Source organism: Scomber japonicus, chromosome 7 (genome assembly GCF_027409825.1).
Source record: "Scomber japonicus isolate fScoJap1 chromosome 7, fScoJap1.pri, whole genome shotgun sequence".
NCBI lineage: Eukaryota > Metazoa > Chordata > Actinopteri > Scombriformes > Scombridae > Scomber > Scomber japonicus.
The window spans coordinates 11,657,212-11,675,694 of NC_070584.1; the positions used below are offsets into that span (position 1 = coordinate 11,657,212).

Below are 18,483 nucleotides of genomic sequence, written 5' to 3' on the forward strand. Positions count from 1 at the left end.
ACACGATTTAAGTTGAATATTCCCGTTTCATCTACATTCCTGATTTAAAACACCTTTTACTTTCTCTTTCAACACAGGCAAACTATAAGCACAGATGCTTTAACATGTTCAACACACCTAACATCTCTCCACACACACATACTGTTGACCCAACATAAGACATGGCCACAGCCCCTGCACAGCCTCCTGATAAGCATCTTACATGATCAATAATCAAGCAGCATGAGGCGGATATTAGTTTGTGATCAGTTTGAAGTGAGGGAAAAATATTTACTGTAGCAGTTGTTGGTGTAGATTCAAAATGTGAGAAGAATTACTGCATTCAATCAAATATAATCCTACAAACAACATATTAATAGACACATATATCAACAAGACATAAACAGAATAAACAAATATGAACATATAAATATTAATACAAAATATTGATATTTATGAGACTTATCTATTGGAAATACACAGACATACACTTCATGTTCAAATCACCATATAGAAAAACTGCAGGGAGATGAGAAAGATGTTCTATTAATGTAATATTCCCTCTTTATTAAAAAATATGTGGTGTTTGTCTGAGAAACTGAGATGAAATACTTGAAACAAAATGTAACAGTAATGTTTTTGCTGCACTTTTCCCCTCTACATTCAAGCAGTCTTCCAAAAGAAAGCACATGAAAGTTATTCAACAATGCTGCATAATTTGGTCATCAATACTTCAAACATGGGGAGAAAAATGGAAATTCAAACTAAAAAAAGAAGAAAAAAAAGAACTTAAAATACAAATTCAAAAGTGCCGAATGTTACTTGCTACATTTAATTTTGGCTCCTGCAACACAAGTTACAACCAAACATCATGTCCTTTTTGTGTGTTTTTGGGAAATGTACTACAAATCAGAATGGACTCTCTAAGAATATATGTCTATAAAACAAATTAGCAAACATGCTAATTAAATGCAAACTGACACACACCAAATGTCTCTGATAGTCCATCTTTGAAGTGTGCAAGTCCATGAAACAGTGTTTCCCAAATTGTAGCTAAGAGCCCACAGATGGCCCCCACCTTATTCCTCAGCTGAAACAAGATAGCTTAAACCTGGATTGTGTCTGCACCATGGTCTACTCTTGTCATGCACCATTTCTCTCAGAGATGAGCACTGTCTTAAACATTGCCCTGGCCTTAAGGCTGTATTTCCAGGAGGGCTCGGTGTATTTCCTGGAAGGACGGCCTTTCCTTCGTGTTCCTCCTCCAGCAACTCAGCATGATCTTGTAGAGCGAGTCCGGACACAGCACAGGCTGAGGCAGGTAGATCTGCAGGAAGGACAGAAGACAGAAGAAATGAAGCCGGTGATTCGCTGGTGTTTATACATACAAGGTGACATGTTTGTAATGACACTTACCTGTCTTTTCTGGTCCCTGAAAAACTCCCCTGTGTTTTCTATCACCTGCTCATCAGTGAGCTGAGAATAGGGCTGCTCCTTGCAGAAGTTGAGTATCTCCCACAGGGTCACCCCAAAGGCCCACACATCGCTGGCTGTGGTGAACTTTCCCTGCATGACAGATATTGTATAAATAGTGATGAGCATGTTTTTTCTGCACTATCTGCAAATACAGTGTATAACAAAACTAATTGCATTACTGGTCAACATCACTAAATGTTAAGTAATTACAATGTGATGCAAATTCAATTTGTTTTTAGGCAAAACCCAAGAATGAAAGGTCCATATTTAAGAACAAACTCCAACAAAATTCAGCACATCTTTCATTAGCAAGACTCCATTCTTATATTTCTTCATTCTTTTGTTTATTTTTTTGTATTTTTTAATGCTGTTTTTGTTTTTGATGAGAGATTGGATCCTCCTGGACATGGATGATACATGTCTTACCCAAATCTGTAGAGAGATATTCTGTCATTCTTCACAGATGCTCTTTGCTGGAGGGGTTTAGTTCCACTTTAAAATACTCTTACAGTGTTTTATTGAATTCAGGTCAGAATAGTGCCATCTATCAGTAGCCTAGTGATGATTTTGTACCCTGTCCCATCTTTATTAAGTCTCACAATATGGTTTTTTACTTGTTTGGGTAATTCCTAACCATGTAGAGCTATGCTGCATTACACACAACCCAGGCTTAATAAAATATGGAATCATTTTTCTCCATTATACAAGCTGTGTTCCTTACCAGCAGGATGCTCTCCCATGACATCCAGCGTATCGGTAGAACCGCTCTGCCCTGGATGCGGTAGTAGTCACCACTGTACAGGTTCCTGCTCATACCAAAGTCAGCTATCTTTATCGTGTATTTCTTGCCCACCAGGCAATTCCGCGTGGCCAAGTCTCGATGAACAAAGTTTAGAGAGGACAGGTACTTCATCCCCGATGCGATCTGAGTGGCCATGTAGCAAAGATTACTGAAGCTGGAGAGGAAAAAATCAAGGGAGGGAATTATTTGTTGAGAAGGAAGGAAAAAAAAATTCACACAGGCATTTATTTTTGATTTTTGAGCACACACCTGACTGTAGATGCATTGCTGAGCTGAGCGAGTTGTCCCTCCGGTTCGTGGCGGGACAGAAACTGGTTGAGGTCTCCGTTCTCCATGTACTCTGTGATCATACAGAGAGGGTCGCTGTAGATGCATACAGCAAGCAGGCGAATGATGTTGGGGTCCTTCAGACGGGACATGATCTTTATCTCTTTCAAGAAGTCATTCCTACAAACACAAAGAGACAAGTGACTTACTTCCCACAGCAAAAAAAAACAAAAAACAATTACCATGTATAGTTAGTTTAAGATAACAAGATCCCTCTAACACACAGAGTCAATACCTTGCATTTTTGTTGGCATCTGAACGGAGCATCTTCACAGCCACTAAAACTGGCTGGTCCTCAGGGATGTCAAATAAAAACTCTTTATTCATGAACTCCTGCATTCCCTCTGCTTCACACAGGTGCACCTGAAAAGAGAAGAGGGGAGTGGACAGAATATGAATGATAATAAAGCTGATGTAAAGCTCTAAGTAAAGCTGTAATAGATTAGTGAAGAACACAGACCTCTCCAAACTGTCCCTCTCCTAGCTTCTCTTTGAATATGAGCAGTTTTCGAGGGAACTCCTCTACTGCAACATCCTTCCCCGACAACAGGTCCATAGTTAGTGCAGGGATGGCATATGTGTTGCTTCCAGTCACACCTTGCAGGTTTACAATGTCTGCCTCTGCGTAGTGAGGGACGCCATCTTGGACTGCAGTAGATGTGGTGGATTTAGAGGCTGCTGTGCTGGTAGAAGCTGGAACACATTATAGGATGCTGTAACTGAGGCTCTCAAATATTATAAGTGTAGTTTGTAAGTCTGTAAACAGATGTGTCCACCTACCAGCCTCCTCTGAACTCTGTGTAAACTCTGGCAGCTTGCATATGAGACGTGAGGGCTCCTGGTAGTCTGGGCCCAAGGGGAAGATTCGCTCGTAGGTGGAGTTAGACTCCTGTTCACTGGTTGTACTCGACTGGTTGTGGTTGTGGTTGTACACAAACGTCTCACTCTGTATTGACAAACTAGCAGTTAGTTCATCATCCAGCATCCGGCGAGAGGCCTAGAATGAAGCACGCGGGGGTGAAAGAACACATCTGACAACCTCCCGAAGGAAAACTCATAGTGGAAATTCTCAAAATGTCATACAGTAGCATCCATTGGCTGGTGTCAGGATGATACATTTTACTCAATCTAAAATCTATATCAGCTCACCTTCTCCAACATCTTCTGCCACACCTGCCTCCACAGGATAATGACAATAATGGCCACAAGGATGAAGATGATGGCCACTAAACAACCAATCAGAATCCGGGTGTTGCTGTCATCTACTTTGTGAGTTGGGTCCTCTTCTAGGGAGGGAACAGGCAGGGTCAGATGAGACTGAACTACTTGTAAACTGCCCAGTTAAATCAAGACAGTCCTGATACTCAAAGTCATTTTAAGTTTTATTTACAAAAAAAGTCAACATTTTTGTGAATTGTATTGCAAATGCAGAGCACATCTTTCTCATTAAAAGGTGTAACTAATAATATTAAAATGATTAAAGTGTGCCACACTGCTATTGTGCATGCTGGCTCAGTGACATAGTTTACTCTCACACCTAAATGTAACAGAGTAAATTCATCAATCATCATGACCATGTAAAGGATCAATTACTGCTCAAGTACTATGTCTAAAAAGCAGCAGGAAGACAAACGATTAACAGCATAAGTTGGCTTTCCTTAACAGCTGCTAATGTAGGAGCTGTTTATCAAGCACAGTCTGCACACACCCACATGGCCATGAGAAAACATGAGTGGAAACACCTGTGTGGGAGACCTGTTGGTGTGTGTCTACAGCTTTAAGGAATTTGACATTTATTCCATGTGCTAGAAACGCTCATAACTCTCATTTAGTATCAACTGCCTATTGGTTTACTACACAGCTCAGCAATGCTTTGTAATTTTTCGTAGCTTTTCTGACATTAATCCATTTTTGAATTCTGTACTTCATGTATAGTACCAGCAGTACTAAAGTCTTAAATTGTCTTAGTGTGTTTTGATTTTTGATTTTATGTTCCACTTGGTGGAAATCTGATTATGATGACCAGCTTTATTAATTTATTTATAGCAGTTTGTGACTATTTAATGTACACTTTAACTGTTAAACAAAATGGGACCTGAATAGTATAGTTGGCTTGAGGAATAATTCTGACAGACAATAGTTGTTTTCTAAAACTGACTTTTCCAGTCTTGAAGTAGAGTTGTATAAACCATCTCTGGTGTTATCATAGTGTTTTAATATATTGGTTCACTTTGGATCCTTATCAACTCAGCTGGCATCAAAATCTGCTTGTCAAGGTTCATTATCGTTGGATTTTTCTGAAATCCTGATGACCTACTCCACCTTATCAGTATGTCTTAGTGACCTAGGAGTCCTCTGATTACCTCTTACATATCTCAGACTTTGCTGCTTGTTGAGATCATCTTTTAGACCAAAACCTAACCAGTCCTGCACTTAGGACAGGCACGAGTTTCTCCTAACTCAGCCAGTTAGGAGCTACTTTTAGCTTTATGTGTCTGTGTTATGAGTAGTATATAATTGTGCATGTGTGTGTTGTGATCACTGACCTGGTGGGATGTTAGGTGGTAGCCCTGTCTTGGGTGGAGCCAATGTTGTGTTGTACATGGCCGTATCTGAAAGGCAAGATGGAACAAAGGTGTTCAGAAATTAATTTTTCAATTGTACTTCTGGTCAGTACTATTAATCTCATCAAATGAAAAGTTAGAATGTTGGGACTTAACACAAATTTGCAGCACCTTGCTGAACTAATCAAACTCAACATTAAATAGTATTTCTTAGTTAAGCTTCAAGTGTAAATCTAAATATATGAGAATATAAAAGTACCAGGGAGCATCTTATCACATTTACAGACTGTACACACAGTTCCTCAGTCTACCTGACTGAAAGGTGATCTCGCTGAACAACATCCAGGCATCAGCAAAGTAGAATTGGCACTTGATAGCACTGGCCATGTGGTTGGCCAGGTTGACTGTGACAAAACGGGCACTCAGATTCTTTTCGTCCACCACATGGCTGAAGGAGAGCGGTGTGGCCTCCCAGTCTGATTCAGAGCGGAAGTAACACACCACCTGACGAAAGGCTTTGACATGTCGTGAGAACATGTTGTTGCAGTGAACCTGGACACAGATAAAAGCAAATAGGGAGGCTTTTAGAAGTGATGGAAGCTAAGAAACTGAACCTTGGTGGAAAGCATGAGCATGGATCATCAGGGGCCTCACCTTCATGGTGGTGAAGTTTCGTGTGCGGTCGAATTCAAACATGATTTCAACATATCCACTGGGGAAGCTCTCATTGTTCCAACCCACGTAGTCATACCCTGGCCACACATTGTAAACGTGACTGTCCAAAAAATCGTCTTGGCCACACACTCCATCAGTCAGCTGGCCCAAGCCCTCTGTCATACTGAGAAACAGAGAGACATTGTTAAACATAACAAAATCTTACTGACAGTAAGATTTTAAGACTACATTTCATTTTTACCATCATCCTTTATTTTCTAAGTATCAGTGCCTCAAGATGTTCATGATACAAAACTCAACACTAGGTGGCAGCATTATAAAACCAATTCTTCAATCTTTCTTTGGCTGTAAAATGGGACATTTTCTTTCCCTTCTGCTCTCTTTCCTTGACAGAGATCATGAGGTATGTGTCATGGAGGACATTATTCACCATGCCATAATCCAAACATTAATATCAACAAAAGACTGATTTGTTCATTCCGGTTTTGAAACTTTGTGAGCACGGTTGACTCAGTCGTTCCCATGAGGTATTGCCTAACAGTAAACCACCATGACCCACTCACCACTGTCTGTCTCTTTGCTTTCACCATGGTGACCAGGCAACAACAAGGTGAGGGGAAAAAACTACTGACGAAGGATGAGAGGAATGATGAAGCGGTGTGGTGGCGATGAGAGAAAGAACAAAGCGCACACATACACACACACCTGTAGATGACAGCTCCATCATAGACAGTGTCGTTGAGATAAACAGGGTAAGAAGGCATGCTCATCTGTTCTCCTGCGGGAGCATTGTACGACACAAGACCGTCTGTAAAGTAAAGAAAATCATCAATTAGATAAAAAACCATGACCTATCCCTCAAAACTCTTGTTGTAGAAGAGCATTTTTCAAAACCACAGAAGCTTGTTTGAAAGTGTAGTTGAGATTTTCAGTGTTAAGTGTTACTAGTACTAACTACAAGTTCAGTTAAATATTTACAAAATGGAGCACAATGTAAGGATTGAATTTTCCATTTTGTTCCATGTTGTTGTTTTAATAGTATGGGATACATGATTTATTTGAGGGCCTTGGCAATCGTACTGACAATCTGTCATTTACCCACAAAGTTGTCAAAGAATGCAGAGTCCGTATTGTGTAAGTTTAATGAAGTAAAAGAGTTCTGCTTTGATTGTTATTTACTTGTTTTTTGCACTTAAACTCAAGCAGGTTATTTAGAATATCCCCAATAATAGCAGAGGGTAGGCACATATGACGAACACAATAAATGATACTGCACCTTTACTTTTTAGAGAGTCAGAGAAGGCTGTTTGTTTTCCTGTTTCCCTTCTTTTACTTTGACTGGATCTCAAATGTCAGCAGATTCTTATATTTAAAACATGTTGAAATTGTTTCTTCATTTCTTCAAGCTTAAAAAAACCTATATATTTTTTCATTTATGCTAAACAACTTTGATAATTGAACTCATGAAGTTCACCTGACAAACTTCTCTGCTTTTAAAATATGTTAATGTCCTTGGTTGTTATGAAGGACAACATATGCCTGAGAATGCCCAATAACCTGTGAGGACAAGTAACCCATAGTGGCACCAGAAGGGTTAATTCAATATTCAGTTGATGATATGGTTATTGTGTACATCAGCACAGTAATAACACTGCCCTGCTTGTTGTTATGAGAATCTCTTATCTTACCCTAACCCTAACCCTAACCCTGCTCAAAGGTGAGAGTTGGTTGCCTCTGTGATCTTTGATCCCTCAATCATCAGACCATACAGATCCTCCTTTGCCTGCAGTCTTTTCTCCATCAAGCTCTTACCCAGCCATTCACAGCCGTAGAGCTCCACTCTCATGCATACGTTCATGGAATGGTCTGTGACAGGCATGAAGCGGACAAAGCGAGCAATGATGGGCGGCTCCAGGTCCTTGAGCACGATGTCGTAGGCATTCGTGTTTCCATCAATCACCTGTGCATACAATAAAAACACACTGACCTTATGAAGAAGCTTATCAGTGACAGAGTTTGCAATCCGTATGAAAACAAACCCACAGCCTCCCTACATAATTTTAATTAAAAAAACAATAAATCAGTTCAGTATACCACAGTCATACTAGTTAAAAGCAATAAAAGGCCATAAGAATATGACATGGAGACAGTGCATGTTTATCAGAGGTTTTTTATAAAGGTCAAAATAGATTATAAAGTGACATCCAAGCCAGAAAAAAACAACTTATAGGTTGACTTACCTGTTTGCCCTGTCTGTTTCTCCATGAGATCCAGCGGCTTCCATCACGGCTGTACTTAATTTTGTACATTTGGGCAAACTCATTACCAATGCCTCCCGCATGACGACCCTGGGTGCCCACAAGGGTGATGAAGTGGAGTGAGCGCAGGTCAATCTGGAGGAACTCCTTCAGGCTGTCTGGCTCGACTGTTATCTCTGGACACCATGCCCCATCACCCTCCTCAAAGTCCAGCCTGGGTAAGAGACAAATGGAAAGAGACAGAGGGGAAAAATATGAAATAATGGCGGGTATGTTCATATAGAATTACGGCAGGAAAGGGAAAAGAGTAATAGAAAAGAAAAACTAGGACAGGATGGAGAGGGAAAGGTGAGAGGAAAGTAAAAGTGAGTGCGGTGGTGAATTTCAGTTCTTAGAGCCTGTTATAAAAACACCTCAGGGAAAGCTTGCGTCGTAAATTCACTTTAAAGTGTTAATTTTGGGCAACGACGGGGGAGCTGGGGTGACAGGGAGCTGGGCGAGACTGAAAACATAGCCAGGTTGGACGGTGAAAGTGTATTACATCATTAAGCCGATACTTATTGAAGGCCACCCAAGTACTGTTGCACACACACATACACATACTTGCTTCCTTAATCATGTGGCTGTGAGTAGAACTGATACCCCGGCTTGTGGTTTACTGCAAATAAACAGGCACAGGCACCTTATAGGATAAACCACCCACACACACACTCATTATCAGGGTAAACATACTATGAGGCACGTGTGTGAGAGTGTGCGTCGAAGTGTGTGTGTGGGCGAGAGAGAGTGACCAACCTGCCATATCTCGCAGCGGTGGATTCGGACCACTGGCTGGAGGCAGAGATGTCCTCATCCTGTATCTGCCCTCCTGACATCCCCAGAGGATACCGACACACACCTGAGACACAACAACACATTTTATTAAATGACTGCAAGACATAAACAGATCAGCAGATTAATATGAAAAATGTCATGAAGGCAGATAAACATCTGCACAGTGCCCTGATGTTTGCTCAGACATAAACACTCATCATGAAAGGACCTAATTACAAGCACCGTTGTTAATGAGTAGCTTTTTGTGTTTTTTGAGTAGAAGTGGAGTTCTGCTTTAACTTTAAGATTAAGCAGCTTCAGAAATCCCAGAATTACAGAGCAACATCCACTCATGTTAACATGACACATTTAGGAAAATGTGACTTTCAGCTTTTGTTTCCTCTGTATATGAGGCAACCAGTGAGCAAAACAAGTCCCTTAAAGAAAGGATGGCTTTAAGTTTGGTGTGTTTGTCTGTTCTTTTATTCTAGCATTTTAGAAGGAAATTGTACTTTTTTTGTCTACATCATTCATATGTGATTTGAAACTTGCAATGATCATATTAGATATGATATATAAAGTAAAGTAAACCACCCATCAGTATATGAAATAGCTATTTGGTTCCAGCTCAGCTAACTACACCATTAAAATACTGCTTACAGTTATAATAATCCAATACTATTTTATAATAATAATATAACACTGACATTAGCCTGCACAGTGAGTTTGAATTTTTTGAATGCAGGAATTTTAATATACAGTATTTTTACACTGTGATAGTTCAACTTTGACTTAACTGAAAGCTAAAAGTCTGAATAATTATTCTTCCACTGCAGGTTATATATTTCCACCAAAATGTTTACTGTCAGGACACAGTGGCCCTTTAAAAGAGATCATATTGAACAAATTAACTTGTAAGTTGTTTTGACTTCACAAAATGATTAAGTTTATTACAGTACCTCTATTCAAACAGTATGCTCTAATACTCTTTCCACCCCTGGTATTTACTTGGATTATCACATTCTGAAACGTGCGGCTCCCCTCACTCCTCTCAGACCAACCACAGCGCTGGTTGGCGCTGAAAATTCAAAACCATATTCAAACAGACGCTCTCAGAAATTTCTAAGACAGAACTACTTAATCCCCAGCCTCTGTCAAGAAACCTGCAAAGGGTGATGGATAGTGCTGAACGAAGGGAGTGGTGTGGTGGTGTGAGAGGACTGCGTGTACACACACACACACACACACACACACACACACACACACACACACACACACACACACACACACACACACACACACACACACACACACACACACACACACACACACACACACACACACACACACACACATAAACATTACAAGCAACTTCTTGCACTCAAATTGGGGTTTATTTTATTGAAATAATAAACTGAATCCATTCAATGTCTCAGCCAGTCCAAACAGTGCCGATATCAAACATATGTGTGCGTATGTGCGTGTGTGTCTGTGTGTGTGTGTGGTTTAACTGGCTGGTCCGAGCCCATCACGCCCCCACTGTGCGGTCAATAGGAGCAATATGCCCTCTGTTTCCTGCATGCCCCTCCACCCCCTCATCTCCTTTTTTTCCCGGTCTGCTCTCTGTCCTCTCCTCTTGTGTGGTCTCTCCCCTTCTCCTTCTCTTTTCCTCTGTCCCCTTCATTGGCAAGAGGTGATTAAAGTTAACAGCGTATTTTAGAAAATCCTCATCTCATTATGACTCAGTGGGCTAACTGAGAGTGACACAGCAGACATGTTATCTATTAAGGTTTACAAGGCTCTGAATTAATTTACTGATTACTGGGTGTTTCCATCAGTCTTTATCTAGAGGGTTGGGTCGAGGTTGTATTTTGGTTTAACACTGATAACTCCACCTAACAGGATGTGACCTCCAGGTAGCCTCATTTGCACATGAAAGAGCCTGTGTGTATCAACCTCTGTGAGTGTGATAGCTTTGGATGATGGCTTTTAGTGGAGCTGGAGGCGGAAGTTAAAGGGAGACTGACCCTGTTCGCCTGGCCCCTTGTCTCACAGAAAAACCTTTGAGAAGACGCCAGCAACAGCAGAGCTTGAGGTTCAAGGCCCTCTCTGTCCCTCTCTCGCTCTTTCTTTCCTCCTTCTTCTCTCCCTGTGATTCTCTCTTCCTCTTTCTTGATCTCCTACAAATATTTGCACAAAAGTCAAAATGTGGAAACCCCTGAAGGTTTGGGGCTGATGACCTGATATGCTATACTCACGTGTGTGTGCACATGCACACATATTCCAGACTCACAAAAGCGGGCGTAGATGCAACCACACACACACACACACACACACACACACACACACAGAGGCTTCATCTTGGCAGTGATGCAGTGACAAACAAAAACTCTTCCAGATGTCACAGGCTGCATTCGCCTCCTCAGTTGTCCTTTCATCTTGTCCTCTCTAACCTTTTGATGCTGCCCTCTTCACTTCATCCCTCTACAGTTATCCCCTTTTTCTGCATCTGTTTACACCCCTCCCCCTCAGCTCAGATCATCTTGGCTATAAGTAGACCACATCAACCCAAAACCATCTAACTCTTCTCATATTCTCCACGTATTAGTGGTATCTGTGGCTACATAATTACAAAACAATTCAATGATAGGTGTGGTGCTCAAACTGCACGAATACAAATTGTCAGAACCGACTTCAAGAGCAACAAAAGAGATCTCCAATAAATTATATCAGATCAAATCAGGCCAGGATAAGATGACAAAAATACAGTGAAAATAAAGTGGAAGAGTTGGAATGATAATAACTGGCATCAAGTAGCTAAAATGTTGTATTTGCATTTGGTGTAGTGTTGCTATTGCAGCCTGGTCCAGAGGTTACAGGGTTTGAGGTGGCTGGCGTTCCTGCACACATGAGCCTCATTCACACAGAGGTGCAGAATGTAAACAGATGTTGAGATGGAGAAAGAGAAGAGCACAGTGCAGCATCTCCTCTCTTACTCCTGCTGCTGTCACCATTGGCATAAAAAGCCCCACTCCTACTGTAACCTTACAGGAAGTACTGGGGCCATTATGTGTAGAGATGCAGAGATACAGACCACAGACAGTGCAACATCACCAGTCAGGGAAAAAACAGACATTGCCCAGGACATAATTGATGAAAATAGGAGTCATTATCAGAGTTTTTTACCACATCCTAGAGACAGAGAGACACGGGTTTCAGTATGTCGTGCCGGATGTATGACCGCTCTCCCAAATGTTGGTTTTTGCTGTGTTTATTTATCTACCCAACCCACTCTGAGGTGACCCCAGGGGTGAGCAGTGGGGGCAGTGGAGTGTGTTCATTTGGACACACACACACACATACACAGATCGACCCCCCTAAACACACACACCACCACCCATCAGGCTTCACATTCGGCCACAGCATCTAAAAATATCACCCCAGAAAAAGGTGGAAAAATACCAGCCTTGTGTGGTGGAGAGAGAGAGAGAGAGAGAGAGAGAGAGAGAGAGAGAGAGAGAGAGAGAGAGAGAGAGAAGAGAAAGAGAGAAAGAGGGAGAGAGAGAGAGAGAGAGAGAAAGAGAGAAAGAGGGAGAGAGAGAGAGAGAGTGAGAGTGTGTAACAGACTAAACCCTCTCGCTCACCTCATGATTTTTACCGCACCCTGACTACTGAAAGGCAGGCTTGTTCTGTATTTACTGTTCAACCGCTGGCTCGCTGTTTCACTTACAAGCGCACACACACACACATACACACACACACCACACAAACATGTGTTGTCACGCAAGTTGATGCTCATTTGCAACATAATGTGAATCCAGTGAACCCATCAGTGCAGTTTTGGTTGGTTATATCTTGAAGTATGACTTAGTAACTTTTGCTAAACAGTGGCCACTTTTGCCACAAGTGGGAATTACAGTGTTATAACTGGGGCTCCTCTGAGTCAGCAGCTTTAAAGCTGATTTCTGATCCGATATTCATTCCCTGATCTGATTGTTCAGCAGCTAATCCAATTAATAACTTTGTCTGCTGTTTGGTGGTGAGCAGGTTGTGTATAGTGGGTTTATCAGATTTGCCTGCTGTGGTTGGAAATGCTGGTGATGAGACATGCAGGCTGGAAAAACCAAAACAGTGGGCTGAAAGATGCTAAAACACTTTGTAAAGCTGGGTCATTATGAGTGATCCCTTTCACACAACACAGTCATTGGATCCATTGTCAACATAACAATATTTTTAGTTCAGCTTTAAATACATTCCGTTACACTCAGTCAATTGTTTGAAAGAACAGAAAGGGACCGCAAGCAGAAAACAACAACTGGTGACTTCTGGTGAGGTACAGTATGATGTGTTGGTCTTTTGTGATGAGCCTAAAAAAAAGTGACATGCTAAAATATAGCATAGCAATCATATAATAGTTTACAGCCTCAATAAACTGAAAGCTACACAGCAATATCTGTCAAATGTTTGCTAATATTAGCCACCATAAGCTACTGGTCATACCATACCAAGTGAGACTGTAGAAGTAAAACCCTTATATTCAAGTGAAATACTGTGTTATTTCTTCTCTCAAAGGTTATATAGTTGTGCTTTAATGTTATTACTGGAATATAAATGATCCACAGAGGAACTTGTAATTCATTCACCCATTCATTCATTCATACAAAATGTACTCTACACATTCAGAAGGAGAAGAAGCCCACGCAATAGTAAAACTGCGTGACATTTGGCTGTTCTGCCCCGGCCTTTGCTCACGTGCATACGTCCTCTGTCTCCACAGTGAAATAAAGTTCGCCCACTCAGGGGTAAAATGGGAAAGACAGGGATGGTATAACTCCATTGCTTGGGAATTTTAAACAGGGGAAAGTTGGCATCACTCATCATCTCAGCTCTACTAAATTCAGCCATGAATATTTCCAGACTGTGGAAAAATGACCCTCTTCTCAATGCAGCAGAACTAAAGCGTTAGACAGAATTATAGGTGGATATATCCTGCTTCCATATATTAGAGCAGGTTGAATTTTAAGCTTTTAATGACGGTGAAGGGTGATTTTTTAAAGATAATTGCTTTTTGAGAGAAGGAATCCCTCAGATTATAGATACAAATCTTTTTCTCTAACAGTGAACTTGTTGACCATGATCAGATGCACAAAAAGTCCTTTCCATGACTTATGAGTGGTCAAATACTGGGAAACACACACTAGCACAGACACACATACACATACACACAAGTGCCGGGGAGAAAGACAGAGCCTATTTCAATGGACTTTCCTGCTGTCAGAATGTCTGGTATGCATTAGCCACAGACTCCAGTGGGATAGCTGGATCCACAGCATGCGTGTGCATGCGGGTATATGCATGTGAGTGGGAACACAAACACACACACATACACACTCACAAAAAAACAGAAAGAAGAGAAATCCCACAGGGGTCAAACATTCAAACTTCTAATTAAGTGCAGTTGAAAAGATGTCTCATAAAATATCCATGGTCAAAATTTTTGGTGTTGAATCCTAAATGGTGCAAAATCTAAGCTTCTGAAGCAACCTTGAAATGTATCAAGCATCCTATGTTACATTCACATCTGGTTAAATAGGTCAGAAATGTGGCAAAAAATAGATTGATATATGCATGACAGTAACCACAGCATGTGCACACTATTTTACTTGAAAAATCCCTCTATAAACATTCTGTGATCCCTATCTTGCTCGCTCTTTCTGTTTATTTCCTCACTTTCTTTAAGCTTCTTAAAAAACTTTCTGCTCACTGCTTGTTTGGCAAAAAGAATCAAAGACTAAGACTAACCAGGCAAACTGGGTTTGTGGGTGTATTTACATGTGGTGTGTCTGTGTGTGTGCGGCTCATTCTGTGAAGACGGTGAAAAGGACTTGAGGTACGAGCAAGCACTCCACAAACCAGCTGTTAAAAACCAAGCAAGGGTTAAACTGTTTACTGAGCTCCATCTGAGAGCAGAAAGCCCCTACATGAACTCATGTTTGATGTTATTTTTATACTTTCTTAAAGTGAACAGGATTTAGTGTGTTATAACACAGTTGAGCATAATGTCAAAAGTTTTTGTTTAAAAGTGTAAGTGGGGTGGAGTGAGGCGGGAGGATGTGGAAGTGATGGGGCGTTTTTTTTCACTGCTGTTTTTTTCTTTTTAAACACTGCTGAGTGAGGTCAGTGTAGCCTTTCAACTCCGTGCTGAACTTTTCTGACCAAACTATCATTAATTACTATTTATTTTTGAGTTTATGTCACTCATTATCCTTTCAACAACAAAGAAAACTCAGCCTGATGATAGAAGCTTTGCGAGTGAAATCATAAACAGTAGCCAGATCAGGGTTTTTACTGGCAAATATCTGCTATATTTCTACCATTTCAACAATAACTAAAAACCTCTCTTTGGTTCCTTTTTGACTCTGTCTCTGCCCACCAAATGTTGCTACTCTATTTCCTCATAAAAAATTATTGGTCCTATTTCATTGACATCACAAAAACCACCCGTACCGTGAAGGGAGAGCTGAAGAAACACATGCATGCTGGGATCAAAGAGGCCAAACCAGAGAAAGGGGACCACAAAGCAGCACTTATCCAAAATCTGCATCAGTCACAGTCTGGACTGGACTAGAGCACCAAACCCAAAAACACTACCCAAAACTCACAAAAGACATTTTATAGTATTCACAAACTCTTGCAAATGATCTCACTGCAGTCTGAGACTTGAATACAGACACCCAAAACCCTTGTTTAGAAGAGAAGGGAGCTGCACAGACCTGGGTTGACCTGCGATGTGACGGCTCCTAACAGGTAGAGGAGGATGAGGAGGAGGAAGTGAACATCCCACAGGTGCTTCATCACAAACACATGCACAGACAGGCTTCCAACCTAGAAAACAAGACAGACACAGCAGGTTACATGAGCATATGATTGACATTAAGATATATTGCCTAACCACAAGGCTAAAACTGTGAGAAGCAGCTCAGTATGTAAGCTTGTATTACACAATGAACACATTTTATTTTCTATTTACTCCTCTGTATGCATGGGAACCAAGCGTTTGTTTGGATATATAAGGGAAAATGGCAGTTTAATTGGATGCATGTTTTTATTTCACTCAATAAAAAGACACAATAATTGCCACCTAACAGTGGAATTTCCATTTATTTAGTGCTTTATCACTCTATTAAACTCAAACTGTGGGGATATTTGAATATCAACCCTGCAAGACAGAAAATCATTTCAGTTCAAATGCAATTTTTAAAAAGGCGGCATTTTATTTTATAATAAGAAATTAGAAATTGTAGGAACGAATGATGAATGAATGAAGGGACAAATGATGGAGGGAGAGGAGAAAGAGACGTAGAGACACTGAGTCACAGACATGACTTCAGCTGGACAGACCCAGCGCCAACAAGTCGCCTCCAACTGACCGCTTAGTCCAACAGCCGAGAAAAACAACTAGTTTCTGTCCATTTATGATTTGACTGTCCCAAATGTAGAGTTTAAAAAGAGGGACACGCGAGGACAAAGGACATACTTGGCAACTTCACATTCGACTTTGTTCATGAAATGTTTACAGTGGGCCAGGGATGTGTTGAGTCACATGCTTGAACGCTTTTCAGACACACTTGACTGAAGAGGTGAAGTGTTGAAGTTATCTAATCGTGACTGAGTGGACTGAGTTAACTGCTTGGAACTGGGGAGCTTTTACTGCAGCTCGAAATCTGTTATGTAACTGAGGTGAATTTTATTGTTCACACCACGTTCATGGCTTCTTACGTAACAAAATTGTACAGAAAATGAGCAATGAGACACATTTAATCTTTTATGTTAGCTAGAGGGGAAAAACTGCTCAGTAGGCCTGAGTGATAATCAACAAAATCAAATATAATATTTTTGACTAAATACCTTGATGTCGAAATTGCAAAAATATTGAAGGGATGATTATTGGTGCTTTCACAAAATATCACAAAATTACATAATTACTATACAAATGGTACTGTTTTACAACACTTGTGTTATCATGATATTACAATGTCCAAAAGAAAACACAGTATCTAGTCTCATATCATGATATATGATAAGCCCTACTACTCAAGTCTTGATTTTCAGTGGTTTCTGAATATTTAAGTCACTATCTAATGAGAATGTAAATTTATTGTAGTGCAAGTAATGAGCTTTGCGCTCCAGTGCAAAAGTTAATACTAAAAGACATCACTAAAGTAGGGTTATCTAAACCCACATGACAAATGACTGAAAACAAAACTACCAGAGAACTGTGGGAATTTACACAGAGAGACATCAGTGTGTGTGTGTGTGTGTGTGTGTGTGTGTGTGTGTGTGTGTGTGTGTGTCAGACATTTTCTGGTCTTCATCACTGGCCAAGAACAACATCTCCCTGACGTTTCACCGATGAAATAACAGAAGGATCAGCAGCATTTTTTTGCTCAATGGGACAAGACTGGATACACTACAGTACAGGCTTTCATTCACAAACTGTTAGATCTGCTGTGCAGTATTATACTATTATAACAGCCCTATTCCTAAAATGTTATCTCGATACTTCTCTCTCATTGCTTACAGTAAATTGAGTCTCCATCAGTTGTAACGCTGCTCTCTAAAGTACCAGTTAACCTTTGTCCAAATTAACCTCTGACATATATGAAGTCCAGGTTCACATATGTGCTCTGGGAAACAAATCCAGACCTGTTGATTTTGAACTCATGCCCAAATTCACTTTATTTTTGCCCAGCAAGCTATTTTTAATGATCAAATAACAATTTCTTCAGCTTTCCACTCTGCTTTGCTGCAGCGATCAGTCATTTATGCTTGGAAATATGAAAAATGTGTTGTACAACAACCCTGATAGTTACAGTTCATTTCTTCCAAAGAAGTTGTGCATAAATACTAATTCTCCATAGCAACTTGAGCCAGTGCCCCAACAAGACCTATGGCAAAGTCCTTCAGTCAAAACGACCTCAAACTAATCTCGTGCGACCAGCATTGATGGTCCACCCACTGATTTTTTGGGACGCTATTTACGGCCTGACTTGCTTCTTTCATTGTGCCCTCACACATAATCTTGTTGCTTTTCTTACTTCCACTTCTGCAGCTTTAGGTTACATCCACTTCCCTCTGAGGCTCCTTCCACTAAGATTAACTTCTCTTGGCCTTTCGAAAGCTAATGAAAGACAAACAGCTGATGGCTTGTGTGTGTTTGGAAGTCAAAAATGTGTTTACCATGTGCCGGGGAACATTTATGTGAAGGATGCCTGTGCTGTGTTGGGCAGGAGAATCGCCCTTTGGTTCAACTTTGGGTGACTCTCAAAGGATCGTACTGATGTGATTGCATGTTTTAGCCCATTTACTCCAAATAGCATACATTTCACATTAGTGTGCACCATTTTTAAACACATTCCATAAATAAGGGTAGGGGTCAGTCTGTAGAAATATATTGTGAAATATCTACACCACTATGGGAGTCATTACTACAAAATAAATAGCAATGATGTGACTTTGCTAATTTTTGCATCAAAAAAGATGCAGCCAAGTCTTAAAATAATCTCATATTCCAGATGAAGCCAACTAA

The 18,483-nt window shown here is 40.6% G+C and overlaps 1 protein-coding gene across 1 annotated transcript; it reads right to left on the reverse strand.

Annotated features, from left to right (window-relative positions):
• Nucleotides 1-1,111: 1,111 nt before the first annotated feature.
• ddr2a (discoidin domain receptor tyrosine kinase 2a) lies at nucleotides 1,112-15,740 on the reverse strand. Its single transcript, XM_053321935.1, has 16 exons — nucleotides 15,668-15,740; nucleotides 8,877-8,979; nucleotides 8,064-8,295; nucleotides 7,636-7,783; nucleotides 6,529-6,631; nucleotides 5,803-5,986; nucleotides 5,460-5,700; nucleotides 5,131-5,196; nucleotides 3,734-3,870; nucleotides 3,361-3,581; nucleotides 3,045-3,267; nucleotides 2,820-2,947; nucleotides 2,507-2,704; nucleotides 2,177-2,411; nucleotides 1,396-1,545; nucleotides 1,112-1,306 (listed from the first exon to the last, which is right to left on the reverse strand). The coding sequence occupies exons 2-16, from the start codon at nucleotides 8,954-8,956 to the stop codon at nucleotides 1,175-1,177; spliced, it is 2,478 nt and encodes an 825-aa protein (XP_053177910.1). The 5' UTR covers nucleotides 8,957-8,979; nucleotides 15,668-15,740; the 3' UTR covers nucleotides 1,112-1,174.
• Between the last annotated feature and the right edge of the window lie 2,743 nt (nucleotides 15,741-18,483).

What these genes read in the sequence shown, in the direction of transcription:
- ddr2a (XM_053321935.1), bottom strand. Translation starts at nt 8,956, where the DNA reads ATGTCAGGAGGGCAGATACAGGATGAGGACATCTCTGCCTCCAGCCAG. An exon ending in GAAACAGACAGGGCAAACAG is followed by an intron (nt 7,784 to 8,063) that starts GTAAGTCAACCT and finishes TTGTATGCACAG; the next exon opens with GTGATTGATGGAAACACGAA. An exon ending in GAGAGGGACAGTTTGGAGAG is followed by an intron (nt 2,948 to 3,044) that starts GTCTGTGTTCTT and finishes TTCTCTTTTCAG; the next exon opens with GTGCACCTGTGTGAAGCAGA.